Source organism: Amblyomma maculatum, chromosome 3, assembly GCF_055883805.1.
Source record: "Amblyomma maculatum isolate TAMU_Amacu chromosome 3, ASM5588380v1, whole genome shotgun sequence".
Lineage (NCBI taxonomy): Eukaryota > Metazoa > Arthropoda > Arachnida > Ixodida > Ixodidae > Amblyomma > Amblyomma maculatum.
This window is the reverse complement of record NC_139346.1, coordinates 26497310-26524853: the sequence shown is the minus strand read 5'-3', so window position 1 is coordinate 26524853 and position 27544 is coordinate 26497310. Positions and strand designations below refer to the sequence as shown.

Genomic DNA, 27544 nt, shown 5'->3' with positions numbered 1-27544 from the left:
TCAAAATGTTTTCAGATAAGGAAGAAATAAACATTCTAAATCAAACCAGCCGTAGCTTTAGGGAAGCATTTCAGCGTGAGCGGGAGAGGAAATCAGCTGCCTGCAGAACAGGTGAAGTGTTAGGAGCATTGCTCTCTGTCGTACAGAGTGTACCTCTCCGTCCCACAATTTTGATCAAACTGAGCCACACATTCATCGGGAAATGAGTCCACAAAGTCTCTTTTCACCCACAGGAGGCAATCTGCAGAAACAACAAGAACACGATTTTCGGGTATTTGATTTTTTCCACTCTCGACAGGACGAACAAACTAGTCCTGGTTGATGTTCCAGAGAGGAAGCCACGGTGGGATGTCTTGCATTTATATTTGCAAAAGAGTAGTTTAGGTAGAAATTGCAAAAAAAAAGCCTAACGGTTATGTGAATTGACAACATGGTTACATGAGAGCAAGCTAATTAAGCAGAGTCGAACGCAAAGCATTGAAGATAAAGAATACTTATAGTTAACTGCATTTTATATATTGAGTCGATAACTTTAATTAGTGACAGTAATCCGGGTAAATCGATTCCTTTCTCTTTGTAATCGGTTACCTATAGCCAAGTACGCCTTTTCCCGAAAACAAGGTGGCAAACTTGGCGGCAAACATTGTGGCTTTTACCTCAGTGAGAAAGCGGCAATGGAGCTGTGGAGGAGAAGAATTTCTCGAATGCCTAGTTTGGGAGCCTTTTCTCGGAGTGCCACTTGCTACAAGTTTACTTCTGGAAGAGTTTTAGGCCTACGCTACCGTACCCTACATCCCACAACACCAAACTCCACAGCTTCTTCACTGAGCATAAGGCGCGATATTATATGAAAACAAGCAAGGAATGCAAGTGTCCTTTTTAAACTAAACCTAACTAGCCTACGGATTTCTACACGAATGGATGCGCAAAACTTTCATGCGCAAAACCGGAGAAGGGGTAGGCAGCGAACATGATGGTTAGACGGCATCCTCGAGGCACTGCAGATGAAGTTATGGGTTGTTGGGAAGATAGTGAGAGACTGGAAAGCGTGGCGTGATTTGGTCCATAGGGTCACGAAGAGTCAAACGACTGAACTGAACTGAACTAACTTTCAACTTTCTCTTCTTGCAACCATTTTCTTTGCTGCCAAATGTAATTTGCCTAATTTATGCATGGCGCACGCGAAGTAGTAATTCTAGCACTTTAAAACTCAGTTTTTTCAGGTGAACATCCGCGCATTTCTCCTTACGTTTAAGACGTGAATATCAGCAAACACAGAGAGCTTGGACGTCTTCTGGGAAGGAGTTAGTTTTTGAAAATGACCTTTTCGTATAGTGGATAACATTACAGCAACAGTTAAAATTGCAGCTCCACTCCTCTTCATGATTCAAGACCTCCCTGCTAATTTTCACGGTTTTCTTAACTACTCTGCCTGAGCTAATCAAACCTTTTAAATCACATTTTTCCATTCAGATAAGGTCGTGCTGGTATATATATATATATTGTAGTGAACTACACGAGGATATACGAAGACGAGGATGAAGTAGGCAAGAATATCACGAAGACGAGGTTAATGACGACAAAGTGCCGCTGCGCTGCTCGAGCTCGCTTGTGGAGACCTGGACTGGCTGTGTTCTTGTGTGGTTCGCCGTGCAACTTCGAGAGGGCTATTATCCCTGTTAAAACACAGTATAAACCCCCTTTCACTTGGTGGAGGTGAGCATTTCCTGCCGCCCTGGAGCTCCGCAGCCGCACACTCCCGATACAAGCAATGACCGACGCTACCACCCTCATCCGCCGTGTTCTGCGCTGCAGCTTTGCGCCAGCGTGATCCTCCTATCTTCAGTGGAACCGGCGACCATGACGTGGAAGACTGGCTGGCCTCATATGAGCGGGTCAGTATTCACAACCACTGGGACGACAACCAAAAACTCAATAACGTCATTTTCTACCTAACGGACGTTGCAAACCTATGGTTCTGCAACCACGAGGCCGATATCACATCGTGGTCTACGTTCAAGGCTAGTTTTGCCGATATTTTCGGCCGGCCTGCAGTGCGCAAAATGCGCGCTGAGCAACGCCTGCGCCGCCGTTCACAGCTTCCTGGTGAGAATTTTACCAGCTATATTGAAGATGTAGTAGACGTGTGCAAGCGCGTGGACGCTTCAATATCAGAGAGCACCAAGATCGATTCACATTATGCAAGGAATTGATGATGACGCGTTCCAGATGCTTCTGGCTAAAAATCCAGCCACCGCGTTGACGTTATCAACGCATGCCACAACTTTGATGAATTACGCAAGCGCCGTAACATCACTCGCTCTTCGCTCTCACACCCGGCGCCGCTTACAGCCTTAACACCTGAAGCAGACCAGTCCACCTTGCTGCCACAAATAAAGCAGTTCGTTCGAGAAGTTGCCCGTCAACTATCCCTCATTCGCCAACTTCCTGACGCTCCCACTCCTTTAGTGCCAAAGTTGCAGCAAGTCATCCGCAAACAAGTTGCGGAAGCACTCCTCACGCTTCCTGAAGCTCCTTCTGTTACTCCTTTGACATACTTCGAAGCACCAGTCCAGTATAGTCAATCTGCTGTTCCGGCCCCTTTGATCTACGCGGCTGTGGCTGCGCGGCCACTGCCTGAGCTGTCACCACCCATGCAGCCTGTCCTACGCCCTGCACCGCTTCCTCAAACGGCCCCACTTCATCCTCCCACTCCGCGCTATTACAACCCTTGGCGTACTTCGGACAATGCTTCTATTTGCTACTACTGTGGTTTCGCTGGACATGTGGCCCGTCGATGTCGTCGTAGCATGGCCGAGCCTGCATCTTCTGATTACTCGCCACCGCTGCTTCGTTCTGCCCACTCTATTTTAATTTAAAAATGAAGTACGATTCTCGATGTTCCCGTTCGCGGTTTTTATGGAAGCCGCTTTGGATTAGGATAACTTTGCGTTTCTCGAATTCATGACTTTTTTGTTGAAGGCGTTTGGACAGTGGAAGGTGGGGGAGAGATTTAGTGTGTGCTCGATGGCTGTTGAATTGAATTCGGAAGTGGTTCTCGATTTCTCGAGTGTGGTGAGTGTCAAATACAGTACATAGCGCAGGCCGAGAACACCTTCCGAATTTGATCCAACAACCATCGTGCATACACTAAATTTCTCCCCAACTTTCCCGTGTCTAAACACCTTCAACGAAAAAGTCACGAGTTCGACAAACTCAGTTATCCTGATATTATATATATATATATATATATATATATATATATATATATATATATATATATATATATATATATATATATATATATATATATATATATATATATATTACATTACCTCTAAGCGGCCGCATAATCAAGAGGTGTCGCAGAACCCTGAGCTTGAAGTTCCAATTTCGCCTCGAGGAAAGTATTTTTTACCATTTTTTTTCTCATGCAGAATAAAATGCTACCTCTTCTAAATTTCACGCGCTACCTACCTTTGAAGAACTGGAAGAAGCTTGGTGGATGATTTCAACAACGTTAACGCTGAACCTAATCGCTTTCGAAATTTGAAAGGAAAAAAGCTATGGAAGGGCAATATGTTGTGTTTAGTTAAAATTTTTAGAGGGTGAGCCTATGCTTTGCTACGTGCCGCGGAATCACCATATCTTACTGGCCGGTAGAAATATTATTTTCGAAACGTAGTGATGTAAACTGGCATATCGGATGTTTGGGAAGAACTTACTATACGAGATATTATACAAGCTGTCTTAAGCTGTTTTACAAACAGATAGTACAATACTTACGAGTAATTTAGAAGGGCAGTATCGCTTTGTTTGCTTCGTCAAGGTTACTTTGACATTTAGTCTTTTTTGACACATGCATCCTTCAAATTTTATTATTAATTAATATTTCGAAATTCTTTATAAATTATTAACATCTTTAGAACCACGTGAAAGAGAGACGCTTTTTCAAATCAATCGCCTGCACTCAGGCTGAAGACAAGAAAATTAAAGAGCACTGGAGAATCTGCATTGGTGTACTGCGAAAGCACGGATGCTGCTGTTGCTTGCTTCTGGAAACTTCCAGTTGCTTAATTCACTTCTTGTTTACCTATTTTATTCTTTGGTACTACAAATTCCGCGGCAATCCCTCCCTATGCTTTTTTTTCGGCTCTACTGGCGGTTGCGTAACGTCACACCCTCTAAGTCGCATTAATTCACTTCTTGTTTACCAATTTTAGTCTTCGGTACTTTCAAATTGCGCACCGATCCCTTCATATATGGCCTTTTTCGGCTCTACTTCCGGTTGCGTGACATCACATCTTATACGACACCCTAATTGACTGCCTTAACTACTCTAGTTTTTGGTACCTTCAAATTGCGCGCCGATCCCTTCCTATGCCCTTTTTTGGCTCAAATTCAGTTTGCGTGACTTTACATTCTTGGCGTCACCTTAACTGACCTGTTTAACTATTTTAGTATTTGGTACACACAAATGTGGCGCCAAGCCATTGGCTAATGAGACCATTTTCGCCTATACTTTTACATTTTTCGCCTCTAAATAATTACTTCACTAACCCTTTGGCCTAATTATTTTTTTGCCCACAATATTACGTCACCCTCTAGCCATTACCACTGCTCATTAACTCTCAACTTCTCAATTACAACTGCTGCGGACGCGATTTTGCGGACGCGGCCTGCGGACGCGGTCTGCGGACAGAAATCTGTGAACATAGCGAAGTAATGTTTTCGCATTAATAATTGTGCGCAAACAACACCGGCTCGGCCAAGAAGGGTATCAACTATGTTGGGTCATAAAGTGCTGAGCTCGGCTTTGTACACAGGTGGTGCAGGTGTTAAAGGGCCACTGTCCAGGGAAGGACCTTTTAGGCGAAGGAGCCCAGTGTTTCGATCAGGTACCGGAGATAGTATGTGCAAAATGCTACAGTGACACGCGCGTCGCAAAGCAACGAAAATACAAAACAAAGCTCTCTCATACTCTCCTTCGGGAAGCCAGCTTCACCGTTTCCTGCGCTGGTCCGTCGAGCCACAGTAATGACGTACTTCCTGCTAACGACCTCCATTGGTCCGTCTGGCTGTCTGAGGGTGAAGGATGCTGTCTACTACCGCTCGCTGCGCGCTTTTCTCTCGCCACGGCCCGACTGAACCCAGAGGCGCGCGCTCCCTCGCTCGTTTTCCTTTTTTTTTTCGCGCACGCAAAGTGCCACGCCCCACCTCCCGCCAAACGCGGAGGAGGAAGGGGAATTTGTCTTGCGGAGGCTAGACGACCGGGTAGGAGAGTGAAAACCCTTTGCGAGGGAACGGAAGGAGAGAAACATGACAGAATCGGGTGATTGGGGTGGCTGTAACTGCGTTATTAGCTACTCTTTTCAAAAACATTTTGCGGCCTTGCGTTCTGGGGCGAAGTCTCACAGTCACCGGGGAAGAAAATATTTTCGACCGGAGGGTGGACAGTGGGCCTTTAAGGCATTTACTTTCCGATGTTACTTACAGACGTTGCCCAAAAGAGGAAATCGCCCAACAAAGCAATTGACTCCGTTAAAATAGTAGCCCTGGCCCGTGGAATCGAATACACCATCTGAAAGTCAAAAAGAAACAAGTTATTATTTATTATCACTGTGTGCTTAATTGTAGGGAGCACCGCCCTGCCACGCACAATGGCAAGATCAGTACCCGTGTATGGCAACCCGAAACGTAAGGACATGCACATGGTGCGGCCGTCATGATCTTCTGAGACGCCTCGACTCCCTCGTGCGGGCATTTGAGGCTGTCTACATCATCGGATGTGGCGCACGGCCATCCGTGTTCACGCGAATACCCCGTGCATATCTCGCGACTGGCGCAAGCTTCTTCTTCTTCCGGTTTTCGAAGCGCAGTTCCAAAAGGCTCATCATCATCAGCCTGACTATACCCACTGCAGGGCGAAGGCCTCTCCCATATTTCTCCAATTAACCCGGTTCTGTGCTAGCTGCATCCACTTGACCCCTGCGAACTTCTTAACCTCATCCGCCCACCTAACTTTCTGCCGCACCCTGCTACGCTTTCCTTCCCTTGCAATCCAGTTGGTTACCCTAAGCGACTGTCGGTTATCCTCTATTCGCACTACCTCTCCTGCCCATGCCCATTTCTTCTTCTTAATTTCCACTAGAATGTCGGTAACTTTAGTTATTTCTCTGACCCACTCTGCACGTTTCCTAACTTTAATGTTACCCCTACCATTTTTCCAAAAGGCTATTCAATGGTTAAAGACGACTGTCGGATGCTGCACACTCGGGGGAGGCTTAGAGCCCGCTAGATTCGGCGCAACAACCAAACGCTCAGAAGGTTGGCTACAAGCACATTCTTCTAGCGCTTTAGTTGCATCGTTATGGAGAGCCGCCTTAGGCAGTTTTATGTTTTCTCTTCCATGCAAAAAAAATTAGACACATGGTTCACTACGCTCATATCAAGACACCATTGCATTGCGAGACAAAAGGCTAAAACTGCTTGACACTAGATTCGTTAGCAAACGCTTTGCATAGTACCCGCAATGGGGAAAGGTGTGAAAATGAGTTATATTCGATGTTACGCGCCATACATAGTACTGCTGCGGAATCGATTGCAAGGAATTCCAACGTGTTTACTGGACGCACTCCCCAATGTAGCAGTCTGTGAAAGCTATGGGCGATAAGTTTCTATCATGAGCAGCAAAAGCGACACCGTTGGTGTTTACCTCACTACCATACAGAAATTTTCATTCTATTCTAATGTTAGTTCCATTTCTTTCCCTCCCTAATCCGTTAAAGCTTTGATTTTATGCAACTCTCGACCGTATTGAAATCCTGATTGTATTCATGCCCTATTTTTATTTTTAACCGCTTCTGTTACTGATGTTCTCTTAGTAATCTTAGTCACTCTGATGTTTAGTTTCTCCAAGCAAATGAAATGCGAGAAGTGTGCGAAAATGAAGAGCGCGTGAAAGTGAAGGAGAGCATCTGCAACATTTGCTGCTGACATCTGTGAAACTCGCTCTAGCTGTACTGCTCAATGGGGCAGCAAATGCAAAACATCTCGGGTGTCCGACGAGTGAGCGGCGCAGTGTTGGGAGCAGTCGAATCCCTTCTAGTAGCACGCTGCAAAACATCATATGTAGAACTATATAATTTACATATATGCGGAGTCGTATAAACGCCGTATCATATAGAGCGCCGTATGATTTCTGTATCATAAGAAGTCCGTACAATTTCTGTATCATATGAAGTCCGTATTATTTCTGTATCATGCGAAGTCCGTACGAATTCTATCGTATGGAGTTCCGTAAAATTTCTGTACCATACGGAGTTCCTTATTCCCATAATTGCGTATGAACTAAAAATACGGAATCCATATATGCTGATTTTTTCAGTAGGGGCCTACCTTCGCAAGGGCTGAAGCCGAACTCGACGGTCTCTGTTGCCGTCAGGTTAACGCAGTAGTTTATGTAAGTCCTGAGAAAGAAAACGAAGAAGAGAAACATGTGAAATCGTCAAATTGTTATTTTTGTATTCTCACACGCAAATCAATCAAGAGCAAGCTAGGAACCAGTTTCAGTAGTGCATACACAGTAAAATACGGAGCTCTTTATTCCAGCCTATTAATCTTGGGAATATGCAAATGTAGAAGTGGACTTCTAGAACACAGAGTACACCAAAACCTGAGTGTAGCAGTAATTTCTTTAGTATATAGCGCGGTGAACATAAACTCCTTTCTTATATTCGTACCTGCGATCGGCAGAAATCTGCGGGAACCTTGCATCAACGGGTGGCTGCAATAGCCTCCATCGTTATCATCTTCAGCATTGGCGTGATATTGTCGTAGATCTCCATAAATTTTTCAGCAAGTCATTTAAACATCGAGTGCATGCATGCAATATACGAACAGTGGATGCTGGGCGATAACCGGACAAGCCCAGCCGACCGCCCTACCACGTCCACTGTCATCGACTCTTTCTGGTTGGGTGCGAACGACACACAAATCTCTCCTCGGAGGGACCATGGGCAAATCTTTTCCCAATGACAGCATCAGAAACGCGCTTGACTGCAAAGAATCATGCATTTTGGGACATAAATAGTGAGGCACCCTCATCATTTGAAACGAGTCTGAACGACTGGGATGGTTTAGAGTAGCGCTTCGTCGCCTTATGTTATGCACTGTATATCGGAAAAGAATTTATAATGAATTGAAATTGTGTCCCTATTATCTATACATTTTGTCGCATCTGTTTGAAACTAAGGGTGTCTTCCAGTACCTAAGCGATTAAAACACTTTTTTTTTTTTCATTTTTACATTTAGCAAATTGGAAAGTTGGCGAATATCACTATACCCCATAACTAACCCCTCTATTTGCTCTTGGGAGACCGCTTTGCGGGTTGCTCGACCAGCTGGTGAACAAAACAGATCTCTCCAAGTAGCTGAGGCCCAGCCTTGTGGATATTTCTTTCCTTTGCTTTTGTTGCTTTTCATTTCATTCCCCTTCATTCCCCCGCCTGAATTCCAATGTTTATGGTACTTGAGGTCTGGACATTCCAGACTACTTTTGCCTCCCCTTTCAGTCATCATAATCATCATCATGTATCGTCCCTTAAGGACCCTGGGTTGGGCATTGCATAAGGGGGCGGAGGGGGGGGGGTAACGAGTAAAGTATTTACGTGGTCACATGACTATACAGTGAAATGAAAAGCAAAGAGGCAAGGTAACGTTATATACTTCTATGGAACCGTAAGTAATGAAAGGACAAGACGAAAAGAACGCCCATTTGTTTCATGCTAGATTCAATGCAAATTTTCTATATGCACAATTATTGCAAAGACAGAAAAAAAAATCACAAGGCAAAGCAGAAAACAATGACATATAAATGGGCTTAGGGATAGCTACAAAGCAAAATTCATGTTTGATATATGAGTCAAGCAGAAAATGTTTACTGATAATAAGATTATTCGTCAAAGTTAACTGATATCAGCTGCTAGAATTTAGAGTTGTCACGTTCATAGACAATATGTTCAGGAATTGAATTCCATTCTTCAATCGCCTAGGATGAGAAGACAACATGATGTTCGTACAGGCGGTACTAAAACGAAATTTCTCAGGCGATTTTAATATAGCCTGTGAAATAGGCACAGCCGCGAAATATGCCATCGAAGTGCTAATGCCCTTAGCCTGAATTCATTCTCGCACAACACTATATTGCTTGTGTGTCTGAAGCCATCAGAATAATATTTGATCACTTTTTAGAGGCTGCTTTCCGTACGGAAGGGTAGCTTATACGTGGTGGTTATTTTTTCGTGGCACCGAGTCATGAACGCTATCAAATATTTTAGCCATGTCTCATCCCCTGAGCTTAAATGTCATCTCCCACCTCTCGATTAGGAAACAAGCGGAACACTTCTAAAAGTGACAACTGCCAACCTGGTCCTAATTTGGTTCCTACGATCTGAGACCGACATCTGAGGTAGGTGGTAAAGCACCTTACAAAAAGAAAAAAGGACGCACAGCACAGGAAAAGAAAGGCGACTATCAGGCGCTCGTGGTATCTAGTCATTCTGGACTACAGGTTTTCCCTCTGAATTTAATCCTAGCGCCAGCGGAAATAACCTGAGCGCCGACTGATATAATCTAAGCGCCATGTAATTTAATTCGAATGCCAAGCATTTAATCATAGCGCCAGCATATTTAATCCAAGCGCCAACTCGAATAATGTCAGCGCCAACCAATTTAATCCGAGTGCCAACGCAATTAATACAAGCGCTAGCGAATTTAATCCGGGAGCCAACCAATTTAATTCACATGTGGAAAATTAATGTGGTGGAGGGCTCCAAAGCACGAAACATGAATTCCAGAAATAAATAGAAATTGAGATCACATTCCAGACCATGCGACGAGTAAGCGAAGCGCCAGCTTATGGGATGACTTTCGTCAATATTATGAGAAACGCACAATCTCGGCACTGAAATACTGAAAGGTTCCAGAGCTGTGGCTTACTGGCTCTATATTCAAAGAGGACAATTTATCCCGCAAATGTGCGCACTGCTGATTACGGATTATATACAGAATTAAAATGTCTTCAATGAAACATACAATTATTTTATCACACAAATAAAAGTGTTTTAATCAACCGTATCTAATTTAGCTACATGTAATTTCATCAGCCAAACATTACACAGCCAATGCCAAAAAGTTCCAAAGCAGACAGCAAGTTTTCCGCCTCCGTTTACTCGGTGCCGAATTGTCGTCTGCTTTTGCGCCATGTTAGGAGAATGGATGAAAGCACAGACACGTGAATTCACTATTAGAAATAGGTGTACTTTCTTTGGCAAGAAATAGAAATGTTTTCTCAAGGGCATAAAACAAAAACTGCTAGAAACGCAAAAGACAAGAGATTTCAAAACAGGCGGCAATCTTCGCGCCTCCGTTGTGTGTGCCGCGTTGTCGTCTGCATTTGCACGACGGAGTAGAGCTGGACGGTGGTGGTGCGTACTCGTATGCTATAGGCAGGTGGTATTCTGCGTGTTTTCATTAATTTCGCATGAACTTTAACGCGCAATATTTTCTTCCATGGAAGCTGATGAGCAGTGCCCTGACATCCTAATCGGGCACCGAAAACGGGGACCGCCGTTCAAGCTTCCGGGTGCACCAAGAAGAAAGAACAGCAAAGTCTACGAGCATGCCAGGGCCAGAATTCTCGAAATGTCGAGGCGTGGAGGAGATGTGAAAAAAATTGGCAGACACGCTGGCCATCAATTTAAAGACGGCGAGATCCATTGCAGCGAGCGATAGAGAAGCGTTGAAGAAAGGCGGAACGTCGAAGGAATTCGGAAATGAGGTAGTAACGGCTCTAAAGAATATTTGGATAACTACCCTGCTTTCACGCTAAAGCAAATAAAGCAAGCAGTGGAAGAAGAATTGCTGGGAATCGCCCGCAGCACCGGTAGCATTGATCGCCTACTGGATTCGCACGGTTACTCCATGAAGTTGGTGACTCAGAGGCCGATTGAGCGCAACAGAGACGAGTGAAACGCAGCCACAAAACATATGCGCAATGGTTACAGTGTGAAGGGCCTCGCTCGTGCAGGTTTTACATCGATGAGACTAATTATAACATATGGTGTTCAAGGAGCTTCGGCCGTGCAGTGAAGGGACAGCCTGCGGTGCAGACAACGACTGGTACCAAAGGAGCAAACCTTAACATTCTCGCCTGCATGTCTGCAAATGGTGTCATTCATTGGACGGCCGTAGACAAGGTTCACTGGGTCGTTTTAATTAATTTTTGAGCGACATATCAGCCCGCGTCGAAAGTGAAGAACCTGGTTCTGAAGCGGTTTTTATTTTTGACAACGCTCCAGCTCACAGTCGTGCGGAGCAGGCAAGCCTGACCAGTCAGACGCACTCGATCAAGCGGCTGCCCCCTTACAGCCCGTTTTTTAACCCTAGAGAGGAAGTCTTTTCGAAGTTCATGTCGGAAGTCAAAGCTTTCCTCAGCGAGCGGAGAGACCTGGTGCTAATCACTCCTCCCGGAATGACTAAAAAGGACCATCGGCGCAGTTGCTCGACGCTGTCCGACACTGTGTGCAGCAAATACAAAGGGGAGAGCGTGCTGCTTTTGACCGCCATAACTTTTCTTTTATACGGGCGGCTTTGAATGAAGACGATATGTAAAACGTTCCGAGTTACACTTAGACCTGCCTAATGTCTCCTAGAAAATAAAATTGCATTTCAGTCGGCTACTTCTGTTCTTGTACGTGCTTATAGTTTGTTGGCAACCTACGCTGCTAGGATTGCCGCCCAGGCAAATTAAGTACTGCTGCTAAGGTGACCATAGTGAGAAGCCAGTAGCTATTCCTAGCCTCGGTTGTAAGCTCCGCTGTACATAGTTTCATTCACTCTACCGTGTCGCGGCCAGACTGAAAGCAGGGGCGCGCTCTCTCTTTCCGTGGTAGCGTTACTCTAAGTCTTCACGCCGAAACCAACTGTGTGTTACACTGATCCTTTTCTGCTAGTGGTGTTAAATCATGATTAGAAACACAAATACATTTCTGCACCGGTTGCAATTTCTAAAAACAGTCGGCTGTTGTGTGAAGGCCGCACTTGCCATCAGCATGCATATTCAGTGCATATGACAACCCATGATAAGCAGTGCTTAACCAAACAATTAGAAGATGACAGGTATATTTATTCACTTGCCATGCGTCTAAGCTAAAAGCTGCAACAGACGTGTCACAAACCGCATTTTTTTTTCAGCTGCACGTGGTTCTTGGTTGTTGCAAGATATAAGAACAAAGCGAAATATTGCATGCAGATGTGATGCTTACTCGTCGCATGGTCTGGAATGTGATCTCAATTCCTATTTATTCCTGGAATTCATGTTTCGTGCTTTGGTACCCTCCACCACATTCATTTTCCACATGTAGATTAAATTGGTTGGCACCCGGATTAAATTCGCTGGCGCTTGTATTAATTGCGTTGGCACTCGGATTAAATTGGTTGGCGCTGACATTATTCGAGCTGGCGCTTGGATTAAATATGCTGGCGCTATGATTAAATGCTTGTCACTCGAATTAAATTACATGGCGCTTAGATTATATCAGTCGGCGCGCAGATTATTTCCGCTGGCGCTAGGATTAAATTCAGAGGGAAAACCTGTAGACACTGCCCCTTGGTGTTTAGTCTTTCTTGTCTTGCTTTTCGTGCGCTTTTTTTTCCCCAAGATGCTCCCTTCATTTAGTCTCGACCACCAGTCATCTTATACGCAGTGCAGGACTATGGCACTGACCAGTCTCCAGTAAGCTTTGTCTTCTGTCTCGTTACCTGCTTTGCCTCCATACGCCGGAGCAGCAAGCAGCAGTGAGCACCGCGGCACCAATTTCGGACAAAGAATTAGCGCGATGCTTCTATCATTAACAGATGCCTCTGTGCTTAGAGCACGGGTGTTTGGAAAGCGCGCATTATGTTTTTTGGGTGCAAGATAGGTAAACATTGTTGAGCCAAAGAGGCGAGGGTGGTCACGTTTCTCAAATTTTATAACTCATATTGCTATTAATGATAGCCAGCAACAAATTTGCCCGGCAACTAAACAGCTAACTGTAACAATTAAAACGCTAATGGATGGAAGTTAGTCACACCGGCTTAGGAGCTACCTATATTCCCGTGCAGTCCGTCGAGACGACTAGGACTGTGCCACAGAAGCGGTCTTCATGTTTTAGAGAGCCAATTTTTAAAGTTTTGTGGCCGGGTTGTTTTAACCCCCTGCTGCACGTATCGGCATCATTTACGCCAAATGAACATTTGGAAGCGTGAAAGTGTGTCTCTTGTGGCGCCTTTGCTGCTGCCCAGTCATATTGAAATTGCTGCACTTTTTCTACAATTTGTCATCAAGTCCATTTCGGCCATGCTGAGATTTGCAAGTAATAAACTTCTTGTACTATTCACTAGTGCGTGGTCTGGAGAAACTACGCGTCTCTTCGCTTTCAGAGGACAACGAAAATAAATTACCAGCTTGTAGGCCTTTTCTAAATATTTCTTTTTATGTTTTCCCACTATATTACATAGATTATAAAGCATATACACTATAATACATAGGAAGAAATCTCGTCACAGCTGATGAGGTGATCCAACAGAAGCGTGTACTTATTAGTAACTGCAGCGCCATGTAAATGCGTCAGTCACCTATTTTAAACGTCGCGGTTTTATAGTATTGCCAAGTTAGCAAATGGCGGAAGACCGCAGCATAGTACGCAGCACCAGTGTTGAAATGGCGCGATATTTTATTTTATTTTATTTTATTTATTCACCATTTACTCTGCACACTAGAACTAACTGGGCCCATAAACGAACCTAATTGGGGTTCATAGTCATATACACTTTTGCAGGAAAAATTAAATAATGCTAAGATAAAATAGGCACGAAGTCAGACTACTGAAACACGAAAGGAAAAAGATTGGGAACCATGCGTGTAACTATAAATCACCAAGAAAAATCTCTCTTCACAGAATAGTCATATCTAGATGCTTTGAAGTCAAGCAAAATATTATTCCATACTTTAGCACAATAAAAGTGAATTATGTGCTGGCCATAGGTGCTGCGTGTTTAGAGAGATTAAAAGTAAGGTTGTTTGCATACCTAGTGCTATAAGTTAGCAAAGTAAACAGAATGATTGTAAGGAGGTAATTGTCGCAAATTATGTTATTCACCTTTAGAGACAGCTTTAAATAAAAAACACGCATAAATGGAAGCATATTCAGTTCTTAACAGCGGGAATGGCATGCCTATTGTCAATTGTAAGATGTGATAACGTGCAGAGCCCTCTTCTGGAGACGGCCGCATAATGGGATCCAAATGTGTTTTAAACATAAAGGTCCATAACTCCCAGGAATACACAAAATGGCAACGAAATATGAAGTAGTAAATTATTTTAAACTCAGGCATGTTAAAATGTTCTCTCGTTTTCTATAATGCATAGCATAATGATGCTAATTTTGACCACTAGTTGCTTATATGGATTTTAAATTTAAAGCTGTAACCTAACACACCTTAAATTGAGTCAACGTCTTCGAGTAGGCAGCTGAAGATAATTTGCAAGAACTTTGTGTCAGTAGATCTCTGGACAGAGCTAAATGCTATGTATTTTGGTTTGACTCTACTAAGTGTTAAGTTATTTTTCATCGGGCAAATCGGCAGGTTATCGATCGTTCCTATATTCGCAACTGTTTTACAAGGAAAAATAAGAGCAGTATCATCGGCATATATAACTCCTTTAAATGAACTGGTAGTTTGTGGTAGGTAATTCAGTTCAGTTCAGTCGTTCAGTCGTGTCCGACTCTTCGTGACCCTATGGACCATGTCACGCCACGCTTTCAGGTCTCTCACTATCTTCCTAACATCACACAACTTCATCTGCAGCGCCTCGAGAATGCCACCTAACCATCGCGTTCGCTGCCTACCCCTTCTCCGGCGACCCTCAACCTTTCCCAATATCAAATCTTTCTCCAGCGACTCCTCTCTTCTCATCAGATGATCAAAGTAGCTGAGCTTTAACTTTAGAATTTCACCCTTCAATGAGCGGTCAGGGTTTCTGGTCGACAATATTGACTGATCTGATCATCTGGCAGTCCAAGGAACTCTCAAGAGCCTCCGCCAGCACCATAATTCAAACGCGTCAATTTTTAGGCGGTCAGCCTTCTTCCCAGTCCAACTCTCACATCCATACTTCACAACTGAAAAGACCATAGCACGAGCTATACGGATCTTGGTTGGTAGAGTAATGTCTCTGCTCTTTAGTTGGCGGTCAAGGCTAACAATGGGTCTCTTTCCCAGAAGCAGGCGTCTCCTAATTTCATGGCTGCCGTCTCCTTCCGGGGTAATCTTGGAGCCCAAGAAGAGAAAATCTGTCACAGCTCCCACTTCTTGTCCCTTGATTCTCCAGGACTTGATAGGGCAATACGCCATGATCTTTGTCTTTTTAATGTTCAGTTTAAGCCCAAACTTCTCCTTCCTGTCCGCGCATCAGACGTCTTGAGTTCCACTTCAGTTTCTGCTATTAAAGTGGTATCATCCGCGTATCCAAGGTTGTTGATACGTTTTCCAGCAATCTTCACTCCAGCTGAAGACTCGTCCAGACCAGCCTTCCTCATGATGCACTCTGCATATAGGTTAAATAGGCAGGGCCACAGTGTGCAGCCTTGCCTCACTCCTTTCTCAATCGGAAACCAATCAGTAAGACCATGCCCGGTTCTGACTGTGGCCTCTTGCCCTTCATGCAGGTTCCTGAGGAGAGAGATGAAGTGAATTGGAACTCCCATCTCTTGAAGAGCTTGCCACAGCCTGCTGTGATCTACGCAGTCAAACGCTTTCGCATAATCAATAAAGCAGAAGTTGATGGGTTTCTGAAATTCTCTTGCTTTTTCCATGATCCAGCGAAGGTTGGCAATTTGGTCTCTAGTTCCTATGCCCTTGCGAAACCCAACTTGCACGTCCGGAAGCTCCCGATCCACATACTGCTGCCGCCTGTCCTGGAGGATTTTCAACATCACCTTGCTAGCATGCGAAATAAGCGCGATCGTGCGGTAATTGGAACAATCTTTGGCACTGCCTTTCTTTGGAATGGGGATGTAAACTGACCTCCTCCAATCTTGTGGCCACTGCAGGGTTGTCCAAATTTGCAGACATAATATATACAGAACGTTAACGGTGTCATGGTTGAGGTTTTGAAGCAAATGAGCTGGAATGCCATCAATTACGCTAGCTTTTTTGTTAGCAAGTCTGGCTAAGGCCCATTCAACTTCCCTCTTCAGGGTGCCCGGCTCGAGATCAGTAATCACAACCGTCTTATGTTGGGTTTGCACATTCGGGTCCTTCTTGTACACTTCTGTGTATTTCCGCTACCTCTTCTTTATCTCTGAGGCTTCACTGAGGTCCTTGCCTCATTTGTCCTTTATCACGCCCAGCTTAGCACAGAAGCTTCCTTTGATATCTTTGATTGTCTTATTGATTTGTTGTCCTCACCTGCTTGGTAATGTATGTTCAGGAAGGCATTCTTATGTCTCCTTGCTATTTTCTGAAAATCCGCATTGAGAACCTTGTATCTTTCTCTTTCCCCCATAACATTTGCCATCCTCCTTTCCTCGGCTATTTGCAAAGCCTCTTCAGATAACCAGTTTGCTTTCTTGCATTTCTTTTGCTTTGGAACTACCTGGAGCAACGTCCTGTATTATATCACGAACATCAGTCCACATCTCTTCAGGCTCTTTGTCTATTAGACCTAATTCGTGAAATCGATTCCTCACTTCCGTAGCAAAATTTGGTGGAATTTGATCCAGATCATACCTGAAAGGCCTACTAGTTTTCTGCGGTTTCCTCAATCGAAACCTAAATTTGGCGACAAGAAGCTGATGATCGTTGCCACAATCGGCCCGAGGCCTTGTTTTTACTGCTTGTATAGCGCTTCTTCATCTCTGCCGGCAAAGAATATAATCGATCTGATTCCTGTACAGACCGTCCGATGAAGTCCATGTGTACAGGTAGGTCATTACATACAGACAAAACAAGACTGTACCTAAAACCTATCCTTTAGGGATTTCTATTGTTATGTGGTAGTCACAATGCCGTAGAGAATAAGCGAAGAGACTACCGTTTCAATGAAAGAAACTCTATACTAAGCTGCCTTGCGCCTGTGAAAGAAGCCACACGGCGGCAATGAAAGCAGCACTCGTACACGTCGATCGTCGAGCTAAGAAAGGCCTGCTGCAGCCGGCAACGCTGAATTTCAAGTCTGCGAAGAGATATCCACGTAGAGACGCAAACAATGACCAGAGCAACCTAGGATATTGTTTAAACGAGCGCCAGGTCCCGGAATCATTCTAGACACATCTCAGTGCATGTTGCGCGACAAAGAAATTGACAAAGTTATTAACACAGACTGATGGGTGAGTTGGTACGAACTTCTAATAAAAAGCAGAGCACCTCACAAATCCTTCCTCCTATTGTTTGTGCGCTGCAGCTTTTTCCTACAATGATAAGCGATGTCTCGCGACAACGAGCAAGAACAAAAAAAAAGTATACATCCGTGTGCTACAATCACAGTTATTAGGTCACATGCTGACGGTTGTCGAAAAACAACAAATAAAGATTTCAATTGTTCGCGGTGCTGCGGTACGAAGATGAAACCTGTTTTCTCAAACCTAGGGTCGATGGTTCTTCAAGTAGGTAGCGTAAATATTTATTGTTCTTCATCTAAAGAGATACCTATTTAATTTTTGCAACAAAACGAAATACACGGCTGTATCAAATACATTCTTAGCGTCGAAAAGAAAAACTACTGAGAGGTTACAGTTATGTAAAGGCGAAAAGATGCTCTGCGTCAGTTCCATTACCGCGGTAGACTTTCACCTCTGTTACCAAAATTCATTCTGTGAAGGCGTAACATTATTGTCGTCATTTAGATGTCTTTTTTAGCAGTAAAGGTATTACTTTTTTGAAAAGAGTATTGTCACATGGTGGTGAAAACAAATGAGCAGGCAGGCGTAGTACCACTGAAAGCATGCATTTATTGGGGTGACTTGCACCTGGAAAAGAACTACGCAACTCCGCGGCGGATACAGCAGCAAACGTGCTCGCTGGTCGCCGCTCGTCACTCGCCAGTGCTCTATTCAAAGTCGGCGAAGAAGCATTTAGATGGAGCCTCGAGAGGTGACATCAAACATTGCAGAAACAGACGCCAGTGGTCACAATCATTCTAGATATATCTCAGTGCATCTTGCGTAACAAAAAAATATATATATACAGCCACGTCTCAGCGACACTGAGCACAAATAAACAAAGAACACAAGATCGTTCCTCGTGGTAAACGCAGTCATAAAGATGCACACCAGCGGCTGCAAGCAGCCATAAATAAAGATTACGAGGGTCCGCGAAATTACAAAGAATAAACTCCGTATAGCTTTATTTGCAACTACGTGAGCTCTCCTGACGACTAAATCAAGCTGATGTTTATCAAGGAATGGCTCCCTGTTCGCGCATGCTGCGCGGTACGATGTGGTGGTGGTCAATTTGCCGACTTGGGAAGTAGGAGGGTAGATGTACATATCCGCCATGGAAGTACATCTTTTGTGTCGCTGGCGGTTGGAATTGTGCTCGAAGGCGATTTTTTTTTTACAACGCTTAAATAGGCTTTGCTCCGGTCGCTACGAAATGAATTGGCGCTATCGTCTTAAACAGGTGAGAGCAGGCCTAGGGATGTTTGCTGCCCCTAAAATTTAACCCCCTAAAATAACCATGCCTCGATGTTCCAGAACAGAGAAGGCTAAACAGAAATATTAGAATCTGACACTTTATTGGGCTGTTACTGTATATGATAGGGCTTAATACGAACAACATGCACGATGCAGCGGTGCAACATGAAGCGGTGCCGCTGGCATGCTGTCGCACCGTCGGGGATGACTTCACAGTCTAGTTGCCCGATGCAGCGCAGAGTATTGTATGGGCCGAAGAACTGAAGTAAGAGCTTTTACTAAGTTCGCGACGGCGAATCGGTCTCCACATCCAGACTTGCTATCCAGCTTCTACTCGGCGTCGCGTGGTCGCAAGTTTTAACGTCCGCAACAAACAGTGCTGGTCTTTAATACATCGCCAGGCACTGTTACAGGTAGGCAGGGACGTTCGTCGGTATCGTGCGCTAGAAATGTATCGAGTGTTGTCGTGGGCTCCATATCATGCACAATTTGGAAAGGGGTCAACCCGGTAGCCTCATGAGCAGTGGTGTTGTAGGCAAAGATTATGTAAGGCAGAATGATGTCCCAGTTCTTGTATTCTGCACCGGCGTAACATGAGAATCTTGGAGCAATGGTCTTGTTCAGGCGTTCTGTAAGTCGGTTCGTTTGCAGAAGAAACGCTGTTGTATGACGATGGCTATTATGCCGTAGGTTAAGATGGCTTGCGTCAGCTCTGCCGTAAACGCTGTTTCCTTGCTCGTAAGCCACTTGGGGGGCCCCGTGTCGCAGGAAAATTTGTTCGACAAAACACAATGGCGACTTTTGCAGCGGCGCCATAAGGTAGGGCCGTAGTGGGTCATATAATCGGTGGCCACGATGATACACTCGTTGCCCGTAATTGAAGTTGGGAAAGGAACGATTAAGTACATCCCTACTGGTTGAAATGAGTTAGTCGTGGATGGTATCGGGTTTAGTAGCGCAGCAAGTCTCATGAAAGGTGTCTTGCTTCACTGATACTCACGGCACGTTTTCACCTAATGAGGAACGTCGACTAGTAGCCCTGGCCAGTTAGCCCGATATGCCCTTCTGTCGGCTTATTATACAATGCCTGAAAATTCCCTGTGGGCAAGAAAAGCGTCTTTCTGTAACCCCTCGTTGGCATAGCAGAGGGATTGGTGCATCGCAGCGGGGTGGAGAATGGCGTGCCACAGCGGTGTAATGCACGAATGGTGCTTGGGCTGCCGTTGTCGTCGATGATGTCGGGGAGCCAAGCACATGCGCTTCCTCACAGACGACGTCCGCAAGCGTCGCTGCATTGGCTGTTGGGCCGATGGCAAGTGTCAGCACAGTCATTCGAGGACTACCTCGCAGATACGTTCCCACAGTGGCTTCCATTAGGCATGTGGAGGGGCCCGTTGTACTGGTGTATCCTGGTATTCAAGGTCTTTTAAGGTGAAAGCCTTTATTGACACATACTGTCGTGGACAAAATGCGGCCCTCGTTTACGGCGGTTCTGATTGGCCGAGGCGGGATGATGTCATAGAGGTCTCGACTAATCACAGAGAACACCACAGTATGCGCGAATGCGGGCCATATATGTACATATGCAAACCAATGATCATTTAATAATTAGTTTATGAATGAATATTCATCAATGACTAATGGTTCGTTACTAAATAATGACTAATTTGTTTAGGTAATGACTAATAACCCATCTATTGATCAGGTATCAATGACTAATGATAATTAGTAATTGATAGATAAATATAACAAATAATAGTAATCAATAATGTAATGACAAATTAGTGAGTCATTAAATAATTAGACGATAACTCTTTTTTGATAATTAATGACGACCCAATTATTAATTATCAGACTAATTATTACCTGTGAAATAATGACCAATTAACTTAATGACTAATCATTGATCTAAACTTATACGTTTCTTGACATTGAGTAGGCAATGCTTGGAACATTATCGAAATTCATCTCTTGACAGCTCAATGCACTAGCAGAATGTGAAACAGTAGCCGCTTCACTTTACACGTAGCAGCATTCATCGCTACACGCGCAAAGGTTGCATAGCAGAATGCGGCACTCAGGCTTTCGCCTTTCGCCACAGTCTTTGGCGACTGGTGTAGAGGCCGCAATAGATGTTCTTTCACGCTGCGCATGGGGAGGTGGATCTTGACGCTCTCGTTCATGTTGAGACCGGTGCAGCCGAAGAGGCAATTCATCTCTTCAATGTAAGCCAAGACCGACTAATTCTGGAGCCGAATTCATGATTGAAGGACGGACTGGACTCTTTCCTTTCTCATGATACCTGAAAAAGCATCAAATGTCCTTCTTGAATATTCATCAATCCTTCAAATAAGCCATATGACTTTCAAATCAATTTCGGGACGACACCTGAAAGTGCAAAGCAGACTTGCTTTAGGTTCGCTTCGTTGTTGCAGGCGTCGCAATTTACCACATGTTCGAACAGATGCAGCCAGTCTCCCCCATCCTCGTCAGGCTATCCTTCTAAGATAGGGGGCTCGCTGTGTTGGACGAAAATCATGGGCGGTGTCTCTTCGGCCATCTTCGGGCTATGGCATCATGTTGACGGGATTCAGCCCCTCCACCAGATCTCACGTCGTGGTTACAATGCCGTCGGGGCAAATGAACACACAGGCGTACTAGTGCTGAGTCGCGCCAACAAAAGAACTAAACAATTCGGTGGTGGAGATAACAGGAAACGTGCTCGCAAGGCGTCGAACTAGCGAATGCCATTCTGACTTCTGAGCGTCCAATTTGAAGTCGGCGGAGAAGAATCTAGATAAGCCGCGAAACGTGACTAGCACAGCCTCGAACACTGTAAAACATTTGGAGGACGCTTAAGCCTCGCCTTTAAGGATGGAACGCGATAGCGTTATCGCGCCCCGTTTGCACCGTCTACTCATTTGCTTGTCGCGCTTTTGAGTGACACAAAGTCGTAGTTCACATAATACAACACTCGTTAACTTGTCCAAAGCATGACTGTTTGGTAATTACTTGTTCTAGAACGTGATTCTGGTATCACACATTTTTGTAATGTGGACTACGTACTGTAGATTTTCTTGCTCTCCTGTTTGTTTACAGTTCACGCGCATTCATATTCTCGCTCACTCACCACACATACACACATCGCACTGGCACTTTCACACATCATAGTCCAAGTCACTGGGGACTCTTGCATTTTCTTGTTCTATGACACACATGGATAAAAATTGTTCCCCCTCTAGAAGATCACTGTCATCAAACTATGACTGCGATGGTGTCAACTGCAGCCGTATCAGCATCATCCACGTAAGCATCTCCTCTCCATTCATCAATTGCTACACCATGTGGTCATCGTTCTATTCATTCTTCGCGCTCCCCTTCGACTCCTTTTGATACCGGCTTCTTCCGCCCGACCGCAAGAAGCATCGCCATGTGGTCTGTGAAGTGGCAGGTACAGTACTTGACTTCTTTAACGATGCCGTGGTTATGGAACGCTGAATCGATACACGTATTGCGGTTAGTCGAAACAGCGTTCATAAGAGTAGCCATCTTCAAACCAGCCCGCACGAGTAGCATGTGAGGGAGTCTCTATTTCGAATTCCTACATAGAGCAACTTGCTATACTCATTTTTATTTATTAAACCTTCCGGGACGTAGAAGCGCTGCCAGCCACCTTGCCGGAACGCGCGAGCCTCAAGTTGCAGTCGTAGTTCGTCGACAACATCGTTGCCGATCTGAGCCGGCGCGATGAAGATCTCGGAGGCCATGCCCTGTCTATCTTATTCCGTGTACCACACGCATGATGGCGCTACGTGCACGCCAAGCGAAGAGGAACTACAGCGGAAAAGTAATTTGCCACTCGCTTAACTGCGTGTTCTGTAATTTTGTAATATACATGCTCATAATTATTAGTATACGCCACAATACACTTCTCTAAGGGACCTTTCTGAGACAACACCGCAAACAATAGATGCGCCTTTGTCCATTTCAAACGATCTAGCTGGTGTGGCGGAGTGGTTAGCATGCTCGTCTCGCACCCCGGAGCCCCACGTTCGATTCCTCAGGTCAGCGATTTTTCCTACTCGTTTTTATTCATTAATGCTTCTGGCATTTTTCGCTCACAGCCAACGCCAGACGACGCGGGATGGCGGCCGTCGACGACGACACCGACTTTTCTGCGACACGGGGCCCATCAAAACAGACGCGAGTGGCTGCAATCATTTGACGCCCCACAGTGGCTTATGGCGCTTCACTTCGATGGCCATGGCCACAGGATCGAATCCCGCCCGGGGTGGCCGCTTTTCGATAAAGGCGAAAAGCAAAGCGCTCTTGTCCAGTACGAAATTTTCGAAGCCCTCCACTACGCCACCTTTCATAGCCTGAGTTTATTTGGGATCATCATAATCAGCCTGACTATACCCACTGCAGAGCGAAGGCCTCTCACATACTCCTCCAATTAACCCGATTCTGTGTTAGCCGCATCCACTTCACCCCTGCGAACTTCTTAACCTCATCCGCCCACCTAACTTTCTGCCGTCCCCTGCTGCGCTTTCCTTCCCTTAGAATCTAGTTCGTTACCCTAAGCGACCATCGGTTATCGCTTTGGGATGCTGGACCCCAGAAACCAGTCATTCGAGATACATCGCGGCAGCTCTCTGAGGCATTGCAAAAGTTATCATGATACACTCTTCCCACTTGAAGGACCGCCGGTGGTTTCACCCATGTATCAGTACCAGTGAGCCCATAAAGGACGCAGCGTCTCCGTGGTCGAGAACACAGCTCAGCCTTCAGCATATACACGCTTTGTATTTATAAACGTGTATGGTACAAAATAAGGCATTTTGAAAAGCAGTGGATGACATCATTAACAGAAACTGCACGACTGTCAGCGAAGCCTTGGCGCGCATATTATTGGGAGGAAAGAGCAGCGAACAATGAACAAGCCGACTATCATCATCACAAGCCTCCTGCCCTTATAGAAAGATCATTGTTCTTACGAAAGGGCATGACGTACCACATTGCATGGTCCGAGTATCCGGCATCGCATGTTGGGGAAATGAAGAATTGCATGGAAAGGATGAGGCGGTGCAAAGCTGTTACCGAACGAATGAAGAGTAAGCATAGGAGCCGCGCTATGGGATGCATGTGAGACATTGGCGGAGCAATTGTACGGGAGACGAAGTCAAAACCCGTGCAGAATACTGCTTCAGTCTTGGCAAATTCTGTATGCTCACTACGTAAGTTTCGTGAATCGCGGCTGACGTATCTAACAGCCAAGCTGCAGCTCCGCCGCCCTCATACCGTCATGGGGAAGCCGTATTTGAAGTTTGTTTTCTTACAACAGTCTCGTCGATTTCTTTTCTCACTTCATTTGCATCCCCAAACACGACGTAACTATGTAAAATGTTTTCGTGTGAGTTGGTCAACTATTATTCATGACGAGGGAGCAACGGGTGCAAATTACGAGGTGACATGTGAAACACTTCGATGACAGCCTACTTGGACGCAGCGAAACAAACCTTACTTTGCGCGCTTCAAATATGGATTCGCCCATACTTATATGAGCGGTATACGCTTGACCTAATAACACGCCCGCAGAAGTGCGAGGAACACGGCCAGGGACGTGTTGTGCGAGAAAGGATCTCGTAAAGCAGCCTCCACCTGCGGCACAGCAGTGTGCTCTTCTTAATCACGTACCTGCTGGTTCGCAAAGGATCAGAAGGCGTACTGTTGATCAGTTGTGCGTTGTTTAGCATAGGGATCGCAGCCTGTGCTCTTGCGCAAGGGAACGAGATATCCAAATACAACTACGCGCCGATTCTGTCTGCTCGTCCACTGGCGAGAATGCGCTCCGTGAATTGATAGCAGACAATGCCTAACGCAATGGTTCATATACAAAAGAGACCTGAACTCTAGCACAGTAACAGAATTGAATCAGAAGCATAAGTCTTCCCCTCCCTTTTCCTCCTTTTATTAAACGCATTTCTAAGAAATGGCGAATTTCATTAATCTTTTATGCGACAAAATCAAAGAAACCGCGTCATGTTTCAACGATGCGCTTTTTAAACGGCATTAGGAGCAAACTCTGCACGCATTCAAAGTCATGAGAATGCTTCAAGCAGAATGCGTTCTCTTTATTCAGATTGAATGTATCTCCCTTCTCAGATGATCCGAACTCGCTGCGAGCTTTGCCAGAGCTTGGCGGCCATTGCCAGAAACGATGGAAGACGACATTGTCGCGCGCACAGGTGTGCGTGGAAAGTTGCGTACAGACTACTGTGCAGAGTGCGTGCATCCAAGTGTTGGATCGGGTGCAAAAGATAAATATGCCCAACACTTATACGTCAACAACGCGCGTAAGGCGACCCACAGCGCGGGCCGAAAGCTCTCTGGGGTGTCTCGGCTTGCCTGTTGCTCCTAGGAGGGACGTCACGTAGGACGACATAAGCGAAGTAATCTCTCCTCTATTTTCCTCTGACACAGTCGCGCGGACGTGGGAGATCTATATGGCGCGTTTTTAGTCGGGTATTGCGTCGACGTTTTATACATATTCGAAAAAAAAAAAAACTACACAGACGTTCTTACAAAATAATTTTCTACACTCTACAGTATTAGTACATTTCAAAAGTATCTCAGTGTCTCTTTAAGTGAATATTTTTTTTTTACAGAAGGAAAGATAGAGTACTACTCCTTTAGCTCCAGCAGCACGTAATGTTAAAATCGCCAACTGCTTACGAACCCAGATTCCCCGTTCTGTCCCTGGAAGTGGTAACGGTAGACGGCGAAGTGATTCTCAGGCTCGTATACCGGCAGCACGGCAGTCAGGCACTTAAATCTGGGGTCATCGATCGAGCTGTAGTAGGCGAAGGCGTCATTCATCACTCCTACAGCTTCCACCAACAGTTTGGTGTTTTCTTCCTGTAAACGAAAGGACAAAATGTGACACAATATATGGCGCAGCTACACAACAAAATAAGGCACACTCATGCCTGTCATTGTACATCAAAACTTGCGCAATCTTTGTTTCCCTTATAATTTTCTCATTTGATATACCTAGGATTTGTGTAAAATTTCAAGGTCACAGTCCTTATTTTTGGGTGCAGTATCTGCTGAGTCTTGATAGCTTCATTAATTTCGTAAGTAACAGCATAAAAAGTGTGGCATAAACCGTGTGGCCGCGAGTCACTGTGCTATCGGCAGCAAGGATTTGAGGAAATGCACAAGTTTGAGCGCGTTCGGGATTCATGATTAAACTTTGCATCAGCGCAAGTAGAAGAATAGGTAGAATGGGTTCATCATGCAGTGTACCTATTCTGTGTGTTCGTCTTCTACTTACGCTGTTGCCAAGCTTAAAAAGCTTTTAAGTGCCCTGACTTAAGGCCTTATGTTGTTAGTAGCGGACGTTAGATGCGCCCCATTCAAACTTTTGAGGCATATTGGGCAATGACCCCGACGTCACTCGCGCTAATCACTTCCTCCAAATGCGCTTCCTGAAAACCATCCTTCCTGGCACCAGTAAATCGCAGGAGAGCCGCCCAGTTTTACAGTCTCGTCTACTGAGGAGTATAAGCAGGCACCATCCACCTAAGTAGTTTTGTCCAGCCGGGGCACGCCACCATTCAATGGCAGGTTGCGCAATAATCATACAGAAATATTTGGTACACGAAGGCTTACAGCTGCAAAAATATAATTCACTAGTACGATGCTTGTTTGTAGTGTTAGGAGCAGTAGTGGTTGAGTTCAGTTCAGTCGTTCAGTCGTGTCCGACTCTTCGTGGCCCTATGGACCATATCACGCCACGCTTTCCGGACTCTACTATCTTCCTAACATCACATAACTTCATCTGCAGCGCCTCGAGGATGCCATCTAACCATCGCGGTCGCTGCCTACCCCTTCTCCGCTGGCCCTCAACCTCTCCCAACAATAGTAGTAACAACATAAGTAAGGGCATTGTAGTAGCAGAAAACTCTAGGTGGCGTGGTGGCGGATATTATGACGGTAGTAGTAGGAGTAGGAAGTAGCTATAGTAGAGAGATCATTGCAAGTAGCAGTATTATCAATCGTAATAGTAATTGCATAGCAGCAGCGGTAATAGCAGCATCGTCATTACAGTAGTAGTAATTCAGCAGTAGTAGTTGCAGAAGCAGTAGAACGAGTAGTAGTCGCATCAACACTAGATGGGATAATTTTGTTAGCGGTGAAAACCACACGGACACACAGAACACGACACACAAGGAACACCCGCAGACTCCAACTAGTGTTCACTGAAAACACACACACACACACACACACACACACACACACACACACACACACACACACACACACACACACACACACACACACACACACACACACACACACACACACACACACACACACACACACACACACACACACACACACACACACACACACACACACACACACACACACACACACACACACATATATATATCACGTATTTACGTATTACGTATCAATATATATATATATATATATATATATATATATATATATATATATATATATAGTCACGCCACTGACGACGACGAAGGGTTGTGATGGTCTGGGAGAAGAGGAGAAAGCGTTGGTGCCTGGGGCTAGTAGGCTTCAACTTATCCCACTGCCATATCACTGTAAATAAACACCCCTTTGCTATTTCATCGTAACAACTTGGTGGAGGTGCTGGGTGTATATATATATATATATATATATATATATATATATATATATATATATATAGTCTAGAGGATGTCCCTTGTGTGCCGTGTTCTTTGTGTCATGTTTTTTACCGCTAACAA

General features: G+C 44.9%; 1 protein-coding gene across 1 annotated transcript; it reads right to left on the bottom strand.

The window, feature by feature from the left end:
* LOC146194387 (uncharacterized) lies at window positions 1-25642 on the bottom strand. The gene is made up of 4 exons (XM_084596541.1): window positions 25480-25642; window positions 7399-7469; window positions 5495-5581; window positions 1-241 (listed from the first exon to the last, which is right to left on the bottom strand). Exons 1-4 carry the CDS (start codon window positions 25617-25619, stop codon window positions 120-122), a joined length of 420 nt encoding a protein of 139 aa, XP_084452667.1. The 5' UTR covers window positions 25620-25642; the 3' UTR covers window positions 1-119.
* Between the last annotated feature and the right edge of the window lie 1902 nt (window positions 25643-27544).

Excerpts from the sequence above, each read along its gene's own strand:
- LOC146194387 (XM_084596541.1), bottom strand. The coding sequence starts at position 25,619 with ATGAATGACGCCTTCGCCTACTACAGCTCGATCGATGACCCCAGATTT. Across the intron at positions 5,582-7,398 it reads CGGCTTCAGCCCTTGCGAAG|ATGGTGTATTCGATTCCACG; the intron begins GTAGGCCCCTAC and ends TTTGACTTTCAG. Across the intron at positions 242-5,494 it reads TCCTCTTTTGGGCAACGTCT|ATTGCCTCCTGTGGGTGAAA; the intron begins GTAAGTAACATC and ends TTGTTTCTGCAG.